The sequence below is a fragment of the Wolffia australiana genome, chromosome 1 (assembly GCF_029677425.1).
Source record: "Wolffia australiana isolate 7733 chromosome 1, ASM2967742v1".
In the NCBI taxonomy this organism is placed as follows: domain Eukaryota; kingdom Viridiplantae; phylum Streptophyta; class Magnoliopsida; order Alismatales; family Araceae; genus Wolffia; species Wolffia australiana.
In genome coordinates this window covers 14,634,388-14,645,395 of record NC_135835.1, presented here as the reverse complement: position 1 = coordinate 14,645,395, position 11,008 = coordinate 14,634,388, and the positions used below count along the sequence as shown (strand labels likewise).

General features: G+C 39.3%; 1 protein-coding gene across 4 annotated transcripts; it reads left to right on the top strand.

Annotated features, from left to right (window-relative positions):
• Positions 1 to 5,007: 5,007 nt before the first annotated feature.
• On the top strand, positions 5,008 to 9,015 carry LOC144707922 (Pentatricopeptide repeat (PPR-like) superfamily protein). 4 transcript variants are annotated; one of them, XM_078581215.1, is made up of 3 exons: positions 5,008 to 7,801; positions 7,960 to 8,080; positions 8,162 to 9,015. In XM_078581215.1, the coding sequence occupies exon 1, from the start codon at positions 5,189 to 5,191 to the stop codon at positions 7,295 to 7,297; it is 2,109 nt and encodes a 702-aa protein (XP_078437341.1). In that variant the 5' UTR covers positions 5,008 to 5,188; the 3' UTR covers positions 7,298 to 7,801; positions 7,960 to 8,080; positions 8,162 to 9,015. The 4 variants fall into 4 exon arrangements, with proteins under 4 accessions (XP_078437341.1, XP_078437347.1, XP_078437332.1 ...); XM_078581221.1 differs by having other exon boundaries at positions 5,008 to 7,403; positions 7,710 to 8,080; positions 8,162 to 9,014; XM_078581206.1 differs by having other exon boundaries at positions 5,008 to 7,403; positions 8,162 to 9,012.
• Positions 9,016 to 11,008: the final 1,993 nt, after the last annotated feature.

Here is an 11,008-nt window from a genome sequence, read left to right as displayed (position 1 = left end):
AAAAGTGTCCCCCAATGATTTCCAAAGTGCATAAATTCTAACTAAGATGACTAACTACGGTTTGATAATTGATGGTATCAAAAGTCATTTTAAGGATTGGCACATGTTGGGTTCTAGAGGCATTGATGATGATGAAGAGATTAAAAACATTCCGCAGTAGAAGAAACAGGAAATCATACGGCATCGATAAAACCATTGAAACGAAGTACCTCAATACGGATCGCATCTGTGATTTCTTGGGTCTCGAGCAAGACGAGTCAATCTGCTCAAGTGTGCAGCCTCTAGATGTATATACACTGTTCTCGGCAGGTCGGATCTCCTCCTTCTCATTAACGAGCCCCGTTCACACTCAGTCATCGTCATTACATTGTCTTGATTGCATCGCGAGTGGAGAGGAGATGTGGTGAAAGGGAGAAGGGGAAGGCCCTTGAAAAACTCTGGCCTTGATGAATTTCATTCAGGGCCTTGCCCTATTTATACTAATGGATATTTTTCATAAAACTCCAAAAATTAAGTACATCTTCGAACGTCCAAAAGATCATTTGTGGGTTACCCTCTAGGCCCATAACAGTCTAGCTAACAACTCCAACGGCCCAACCACCTTTATTGGCCTTACAAATTAATTAACTATATCATCATACATATTAATTAGCACCGGATCAATTTAACTTAATCGATAAGTTGAGTCTCTAACACGTGGGGTGCCAAGCTACACCTCGTGCTCTAGAAGATACAAAGGAGTGTTTATCCACTCACTCATGGAACCTGTTCATCATCGATGATCGTGTATGTAAAGTCCCTCATCCACTTGACGCTCCTTGGAAGACTTAGGGTATGGTCAACTGTCAAACCCTACTCAAGCATCCGAGTTAGTACTGGTCTATTCAGAAATCATTGGAGAACTCTTCTCTGATATTTCACTACCTTGGCCAAGGACTTCATCGCATCGTCATCCTTGAGATGCCACCTATTATACATAGCGTGGATGATACCATCTTGACAACTCAAACGGCTTCATGAACTTCTTGATGCGCACAGACTAAAACCATTTGGAATCCCATGATTAGAGACACGTAGGTCATAGTCAAAGTACAATTGTTCGTCCACAAGACATCTTTGGTGTCTCAGGTCTAAGGACCACTTACACAACTGTGACACGAATCAACCTGATTGACAGTCGATATAATACCATTCAGGGATTCGTACGAATCAATTTAGGGAACTCTTTCCACTAAAGAGCACCCACTATCTATCCTTAGTGCATCCACACTAACGGCTATGGGAATAGCCATACTCATTATATGAGTGAGGCTAGATAGCATTATTCTATCCAGATACTTTGATGTCCTTGTCACATATCCTTCGAATAGGAATATTTAGAACACATGTTTAAAGACTAGTGATCTCAGTATCATGATTTCATCATAATTCACTGAATCAGATCATGTATTCATGGACTTCATTATAGCATCACACGTGCATTATAATGAGTATGTTCTTTTTATGAATATGGAACAAGATGTTGGTATGTGTGATTGGTTTGCAGACCACATATATTTCCGTCAGCACATAGGTGAGGGATTATATGAACATATTGACTGATCAAAAATTATTTAATTAGAGTTTTGATGAAACACTTGTACCTTCTAGAGCATGCAGCAAAGGTTAGCATATCACATTCTGGAAACTTAAGCCTATCAGTGGGGTTAAATCAGTCCAAGGTTAATTAATGTATATGTTGAAAACAACTAAATAATTAGGTTAACCAAAAAGGGGTTTTGGACCTATGGAGTCATTAACTTGACTTATACATGACCCTAGAGAGTCACACTAGTAACATTATTAGTCCTCCAAAGTTAGGCTTATAGTATTGGGGTCTTTATGATTTTTTTAATAAGTATAAACAGAGATAAAGCCCCCAGAGTAAAAGGTGCATGCAAATTTCTCTTGGGCACCATAGAGGGGTTTTCGCCTCTCCTCTTGGTGTGATTAGAATGACAAAAATATATTTTTGGGATTGACTATGATATTTACTGAGTATAATTCAAAGAGATCTGACTTACCAAGGACCACACTGATACATATAGAGTCTTGACATAGGTTCGTACTTGTTCAAGGTACCAAATTGTAGCATATTTAATTCCTCCCAAGGTGATACAATTGTCTTGTTTTTATGTCTTAGTTGTAAAGGTCCAAATTTGATTTATTTTATTTCACTTAGGTAGTTCAAAATTATAACATATTGAAGCTATCCCATTCTGATATGACAAATTACTGTATCTATGAATGTACCCCTCTCGATAATCTTTGCCAGTAATATACTCCCACAGACTCAGACCTTGTGAAACATCAACATGGATTCAAAGTGTGATTTTGGGTTAATTTGAATTATAAGATCCTCAAGTTTTGATTGTGTGCAAGATCATGTGAACTACTGCATCAAGGAGGAAGCTAATTGAACTTGAATCAAGGGCCGTGTTGGAGAGAAAAATCAGTGTAGAGTTGAGATCTGAATATAGTCATTGGGTTCATTACCAGTTTGATTAGTTTTTAGTTTATAAGCTGTATTTTTTCATTTTGGGACATAACATGGTTCGAAATTGGATTAACCTATCAATTTTATCTCAACTTTGTAGCATTTTTTCATTTCAAGATCATAGTTTACAACCAACTTTAAGACTATAAATAACACACGTTTGATTAGTAAATTTCAGAATCTGGGTAATTTTTTTAAAATTATCCTAGGAAAAAAAAGGTTCCATTCTGACCCTTGATAAAGTCCATCTTTTTGACATAGAACTAAAAAGGAACAAAAAAGCTTTAGCTGATGTGATGAAATACCAATCGTCATTGCGAAAGTACAAAAATCCATATAGTAACAAATAGACTCTAATTTTAGTGGTGATAAAATAGATTTTCAATATTTCAATAATTGAAATACCAAAATCCTTCAAATTTCATAAAATATATTGATCTAATTATTTTAAGCAATTGTTTTTGGATTTATTAATGGGGTTCCCTACTTTCCTATTGTTTATTGAAAAGGAAATGAATGTCCTAGATTTTATTTCAAATTAAAGCTAATTGATAGGCTTTTCAAATACACTTTGGAGGTCCTTGATTATTTTAGTAGGTGGATTTTTTTGTTCTTTTGTTGGTCCCCTTTTAGCTAGTTATCACCTTTAGGTTAGTTGATGATGCATAAAGTGTACTTAGGTATTTTTGGAATTCATTATGAAGGTCGAACAAGCACGCAATGAGATCACAATCAATTTTTAAATATAAACCATTGAAGATTATACTTGACTGCTGCCGTTCTGCTATGAGTCCATTTTTCCGCCCCCAAAAATCTCAGATATAGATCTCGTAAAGTCATAACTTATAGGAAAATTTTTTCTGTGAATTCAATTATTGAAAGGCTACTTTAGCACGCGGAAAAATCAGAATCTCAACTTATATAATAGCATAGCAACTATCCATTGGATAAGAAAACAAGAGGGGAGAGTAGAGAAGATAATGATTTATTAGAAAATGTGTTGTGTATACTTTTACAGCGAGTAAGAGCATCTCAAGTCACTCTTAAAACAATTGTGGATGGCCATAGTCCATCTTATCAGACTTTGGGTTCACTATGAATCATCTGTCAATGGGCCAGTTTTGTTAGTTTTGTTCAAATTTACTTTGATCAACTCCCATTTTTTAATGCAAAAGATGAAAAGAACATTTGGCAAAAAATAACTTCGAGTGGATTTGTTTATTTATGTATAAAATGTTAGAAACATTCGCATACGATAGGTAATGACTGCTAAAAAATATCCACACATACTTCTATAAGAATAGGTACATAAGTTCCATCACTTTCATGTCAAGAAATAAATCTCTCTCAATATTTTCTCAACTAGAAAACTATTAAAGTGTTAACCCAACATCGACCAATCTATATATTCAAGATCTCAAGATGAAATTTGAGAGGTCAAATGAATTCCACTTGAACTGAGTTCTGATCCAAGACAAATTCAAATCCATGTCATGAAAATTTCAGGCCCAAACATAAAGAATTGTAAGTTGATACTGCTTCTCATATAAAATTCTGGACTAATTTAACTGCCCTCACTATCTATATTAAAATCTCCATACTATAATAACATTTTCCTCCCTTGCCATTATAGTTCCGGATCGTCTGAGGCGTGGATGACGGACGGGATGGGATGAAGATCATTCCGTAACTTCTGGAATCAGTGCAGAAACGTGAACGAAAATTGAGATGGAAATTCATCTCGAGACCTCAGGACAGAAAGGCTTTTTGTCCTGGGACACAAAGACCGTGCAGTCCAGAGGTCTAGCGACAAATTTCCTTCCCGATTTTCGTCCAACCTGGCGGATGGGACAATTTTTTCGTCCTGGAACAAAAAAACCATCCCGTCCTTGTCCCTGCACTATACTTGCCAGGCTCTAGCTATAGTTCCGAATCGCCCAGGGCGTGGACGATGGCCGGGACGAGATGAATTTCATCCCGTCTGATGTCCGGATTCAGTGTAGGGACGAAGGATGGGACGAAGGATGGGACGAATTGTCGTCCTGCTGTACGAAAACCGTCCCGTCCAGTCCTCTCGGGATGAATTTACGTCCCGTTGGAAAATATTAATATAGATTTTTCTAAGTTTTTAGGGAAATATAGAGGAGAGAGAATCCAAATGAACATATGTACAATTATTTCTTAGCGGCACCAGTTTGCATGTGCGAAAAAATACAGGGACTTTGATGCAAATTGTCATAGCTAGGCCACATGGCTACATCTCAACCATCGGATGTGAATCCGGTGGTTTTTTCGTCCCCGGGACGAAAACCGCCCCGTCCGGTAGTCCCAGGACGAATTTTCGTTCCGAATTTAGTTCTTACCCTTGGACGGACGATTTTTTCGTCCCGGGGCGAAAGAATCGTCCCGTCCGCGTCTCTGAACTACAGCTCTAGCAGACCATGCGGTGTTCTTTCTTCTTTGCCGTCTGGTTTTCTCCACTGACCCATCTGCGTCTTCGGCAATTATAGCAGTTTCTGCCATTTATACCATCTCCCAGAGTTTAAATCACGAGAAGTGCAACGCTAATTTCTCCTCAGCAATTGGCCAACACCGTGCAATTCCATTCCAGTTCGACCAAACGTTCTTCTTCGGCTAAATGCCCACCTGCAAATGCGGTCCTCCTCTACCCACCTTCTTCATCTCGCGAAGCTTGCTACAAATCACCGCCTGCGTTGCTTCTCGACTGCAGCGAACTCTCCCTCTCTCGGCGGCGATGGCGAAGAATCTGCCACTTTAATGGGCAGAATCTGCCGTCTAGTTTGCGAGTCGTGCGAGGCAGGAGACATGAAACTCCGCCAAGCTCGTCTCAACGCTAGCGACCTTCTGCCCGAGCAAGTGGGTACAGTCTTCGCCATGATCTCCGACACGGAAGGCTCTGTAGCGGCCATGAGCTTCTTCTACTGGGCTACTTCTCAGCCCAAATTCAAGCACTTCCTTCGGCTCTACCTCACCGCTGCCTCCGCCCTCCTCCGCCGCTCTAACTTTGAGAAAGCTCAGGAAGTGATGAGATGCATGGTGACAAGTTTTGCTGAGATTGGTAAGTTGAAAGAAGCTGTGGACATGGTCATTGAGATGACTAACCAGGGCCTTCCTCTCTGCATTCACACAATGAACAGAAGTCTGAGCGTGGCTGCCGAGCTCGGTGCCGTAGATTTTGCCCAGCAAGTGTTCGATGAAATGCCTGGCCACGGAATTGCACCCAATGATTGCAGTTATCGAACTCTGATCGCTGCCTGCTGTAGAGCAGGAAGAATTCTCTCCCTGGAGAAGCTCTTGAAGGAACTGCTCGACCGCGGGGGGATGGTCGACAATGCGACGTGCTCGATGGTTATAATTGCCATCAGCAATGCCAATTGCTCTGCTGATGTTGTCTCCGTGTTCGAGACTATGATAGAACGAGGGCTACAGCCCAATGTGATCAACTACTCTTCCTTGATCAACTGCCTCTGCAAGCGGGGCAGCGTGAAGCAGGCGTTTCAGGCGCTGGAGACGATGACGAAGGCAGGGTTGAGGCCCAACGTCTTCATTCACACAGCCTTGATTGATGGCCTGTGCAAAATTGGGTGGATAGAGAGAGCTTTTAGGCTGTTTCTCAAGCTGGTTAGGAGTGATGGGTACAAGCCCAATGTGTACACTTATACTGCCATGATTGGAGGGTACTGCAAAGAGGAGAAGATGAGCAGGGCAGAGATGCTTCTCTCTAGAATGAAAGAGCAGGGTCTGGAACCAAATGCCAATACTTACACTGTTCTGGTCAACGGGCACTGCAAGGCTGGAGATTTGACTCGTGCATATTACTTCTTTGACCAGATGAATGAACAAGGTTTCCCTCCTAACATATGCGCACACAATGCGGTTTTAAATTGTCTTTTGAAGAAGGGGAAGTGGGCAGAAGCTTGTGGGCTTGTTCATGCATGCTTTAAAGATGGGCCCAAGCCTGACCGTGCAACGTTCACAGTGTTGATCAATGAGCTCTGCAAAAAAGGGGAGATGGCCAAGGCCTTGGATTTTTTTTACTTGATGGGGAAATTCGGATGGCAGCCTGATATTTATGCGTACACTGCTGTGATTTCTTCTTTCTGCAGACTAAAGAGGATGGAAGATGGTGAAATATTTCTAAGAGAGGCTCTTGAGCTGGGTTTAGTGCCTAATAAGAAAGCCTTCACATCGATGATTAGTGGGTATTGCAGGGATGGGAAAGTGGGCCTTGCAATGGAAATCTTTGAGAGGATGAAGTATAAGGCATGTGCTGCCGATGCCATGACTTATGGTGCTTTAATCAGTGGGCTTTGCAGGGAGTCAAAGTTGAGAGAAGCAGAGGCCCTGTACAGAGAAATGGTTGGCAAGAGGCTTTGCCCTTGTGAGGTGACACGTGTCACTCTAGCATATGAGTTGTGCAAGAAGGATCAGGTCTCTAGTGCTTTGAACGTGTTAGACGTGCTTGATAAAAAGTCATGGGTCAGGACAGCAAATATCTTAGTGCGGAAATTTTCTTCTGGAGGGGATGTAGCACAGGCAACCTGCTTTCTGCACCAACTTTTGGGGAAGGAAAGCAGCGTGGATTATGTGACTTATGCAGGGTTTTTAAGTGCCTGTGTTGATGGTGACCACTCGCTTGCCACTGATTTGAAAAAGAAGTTATTGCATCAGATTCAGAATTCTACCTCTAAAAACACAGATGAGGCATTCCAAACAAAATACTTCCATTTATTACAATAAATATTAGGAGTACCGCCTCCTCTGTCTGTTCCCCCTGGTTTGCTATCTCCGTGGAAGCATTCAACACCTTTGAGGTTGATTAACTGAAGTATAGGCCAGCGCTGATGTGAGTATTTGTTACTACTTGCTCCACTTTAGCTGGAAATAAAAAATTGAAGCTATTATTTTTTATTGGCTGTAAATATCAACAATGACTTGATGTTGGATCATCGTAGTTGACAATCATTTAGTGTCCTATTGTTTTTTGGTAGCTGTAAATATCTAGAATGACATGACGTTGTATCATTGAGTGTGACAGTGGGTAAGTTATCCTAGCCTTGGTTTCTTCAAAGTTCTATTTGTATACCCGTTCCTTTATTGCCGTTTATTGTCCAGTTCAGGGGGTCTTATTATATCTTGAGTAATGTTGCAGTGTGATCCAGTTGAAACTATTCAAAGCTGTTGAAATATATATGTTTGGCTCATGATCAACTAAAAATATGATGCGTCTTGTTTCATACTCGGGTAAATTTCTTAGTTTGATTAACTTATACGCTCTTTGTGAAAACAAAATCAATTTCTCTCTAGTCCTCATTAGAGCATCAAGATCCAGTCATGTCTCTCAAGTATCTTCTACCATTTATTCTTATGGCTGTTGATTACTTTTAAATGTAATGAGATAGGACGTAGAGGATCCACCAGAGCCATTATGATATGATCCGACAACTGGTGCATCAAAAAAAGCGACACTAAACGGCTATAACTAGCCAAGTTGGGAGGAAAGAAGGGGACATGAAGTAAATCGTGAGTATGCCTTCCCTTCTCTCTCATTCTCTTTCATCCGCGTTTGTGACCTAACTGACCTCCCCTGTATTACATCGTCAGGTGCTAGTTCAAGCAGGATTTCTCTCCGAGCAAGCATCCCACCTACCACCTAGAGCCTCTCTCCCTCACATCAAACATGTTTCTCTCTCAAATGTTGCATGAAATCAAACATGTTCCCGTAGGAAATTGGGGATTTCCCCCTCGTTATTGTGAGATTTCTCATTCTGATATCTAGGATTGCCCGGGAATGCATCATATCATCTCCTTGGTATGATCTGTGTCTCGATGCAGAACCTGACCTTCATTTTTGGTTTGTTGGGACTAAGAATGCAGACATTTTTTAGGACTTCATGTGCCTTGATTCACCAAGGAGTTTAGGAGCCTAGTCATGAGTGTCATTGTAGTTGATTAAGTTTATGAAACAAAATGTGTATGCTCAAATTTATAGTTTGGTGATTAAATTTCTGACCCTCCTTCAAGGCAATAAATTTGTTCTTAATCACTTCTGTAAACTTCAAGCCATTTGGGCGCATTAGATATTTTCTAACTACCTGATCCCATTTTTTTATCCTCCATATGCTTTGAAGAAGCAGGTTCACAAGTTTCCTGGTACGTCAAATATATGGGTCACTTCATTACCAAGTTGCTCAACCATCATGAGAAATATTCCTCGACGAAAAAAAAGACAATTGCCTATTCTGAGATATTTGATTTAAGTCTCTATCTTCTGGGAACACCCCTGATGGGGCTGCTTTTGCCGTGCTACTTCTTGGTCTTTCACTAGGATCTAATAGCATTCATCATCATCCTATTTCCAATACTACAGCAAGGAGACATTCCAGATTGCGTGGGAATAACTTTTTGGTACATGATGTTTAAAAAATGCATGGAAAAGTGCCTCCAAAGTTTATTTGGACCAAGGTCATTTTCAGAAATTGCAATCACAGCTCGTTTGGAATAATAAATTAAATGGACAAATCTTTTTATTCATCCATATATGTTTCTTGTTCCATCCCCACCAGATTAAAAGTGAAATCCCTGGATCATTCCCATCTCTATTTAAAAGTGAAATCCCTAATATTAAATTCCTCTATTTCTACATGTTTTAATTCCAACAGGATAAATCGAAAATAGGGGTAAATTTTGCAAAAAATTTAATCCTTTGTCGTGTTAATGTAAGCTTGTACAATAAATTTTATAGAACCCTACTTAAAATGTGCAGTGATAAGTATGAGTATCGTCCAAGTGAAGCTAGTAAGGAATCCAATTGATGATCTACTTGAATAAGTTGACCCTAATTGGGGTTAATTTAATCTTCAATAAAGATCAAATGACCCCAATTAGAGGAGGAATTTAGAAAGGGAGATAGGAGAGATGGGAAGAATAGAAGAACTTAGGAGCTCTAGATTTACTTCTTTGATCCAAAAAGAAGGATCAAAGGGGTCAATTAGAGTGGTTGTTAAGAAAAATATGATTTGGTTGAGTTTGAATTCGAGGAAATTGGTATAAAAATTTACTAACTACTAGATCATAAGTGCAATACAATATCTCCTACAATTTAAAGTTATTTTATAGATTTTTTTAATGTGCAAATGGAATAGCTATGTAAATTTCACAATCTCTCCTCTCAATCCCAGTAAGGGCTTGTACATTCCACTCAAGCCTAGTGATTTAGAAATTCAGACCAAGATCAAGGAGAACGATGAAGGAATTGACTAAAACATCATCCAAAATACACTAAAAATTCAATTACAATGAAGAAACAAGTACCAAACCGGTGGATCCAGGCTGAAGTTCCTCTCTGTCTTGCAGCTGTGATAGAGCACCCTTCAGAATGAACTCCTCCTCTCGAAATTTGGCTTTTATACTTAGGTTACATGGTAAAAATTATCATTTTACCCCCATTCGGTAATTAATTTTTGTCTATAATTTTATACGTGATATGAATGATTCAACCATATAGATGGAAAGAGGAGGTTAAGACGAGCAAATTCATAAAAAGTTCACCTCAATCGGACTTCAGGATCAAAAGTTATGAATAAATGAATTTTGACCAATCTTAGCCATTGGATTGAAATTCATTTAATTATTTTATTCACATGCCATGATGTGTCGATGGCGGACTGGCTGGCGCAATTTGAAATCCATTTTTCAGGTTGAATCTATGAGTGCCACATACCCCTTGGCGAGAGTAAAAATAAAGAAAAAAGATTAAAAAAATGAGGGTTGTACATTTTAAATGCATTTAACTGTGCGCTATGCACAACGGGTCGTCAATAGAAATATGGCATGTCATCGCTCGTGTGCGTGCAATGTATGTGCCGCGCGGGCAGTGAACTTACTGCTCGTTGGCACATTCATCAAGCGCGGTTGGATTCTCATCCGACAGCCACGTAAGCCACCCGAAACTCCCCCTTGTTATTTTGCATTTAGGTCCTTGTTAAAACGTGTATTTTCTGCTTGACACTGCCGAAAAGTAATTGCATATACACCCTTCCGCATTCTCTCTCCTCCAATTTTTTTCCTGAAATCATAAAAAAATCCTAATGAATTGCAATTGAACCACGTACTTAATTTAATTGTATCATTACGCTTGTCATCACAACCAAGAGCTTTTTTAGGGGCATAATTGCAGCAAATCGTTAAGAAAAGCCCCTGGAAGTTTAGAAATTACTTAAAAACTCATATTTCCTTATAAATATATCATTTTGTTAGTTAAAAATTCATTTATTCCTCAAATAAATTCCCAAAAATTCCAATAAACTTTCAGAAATTTCTAGAAAACTCGGTAATTCATCCCCACATTAATTAACATAAAAATTAAATTTTAAACCTGTCATTTTCATTTAAACAGCATTATTTCAAGATTTAATTAATTTCAGAGATTCATAAAATTTAATAAATTTA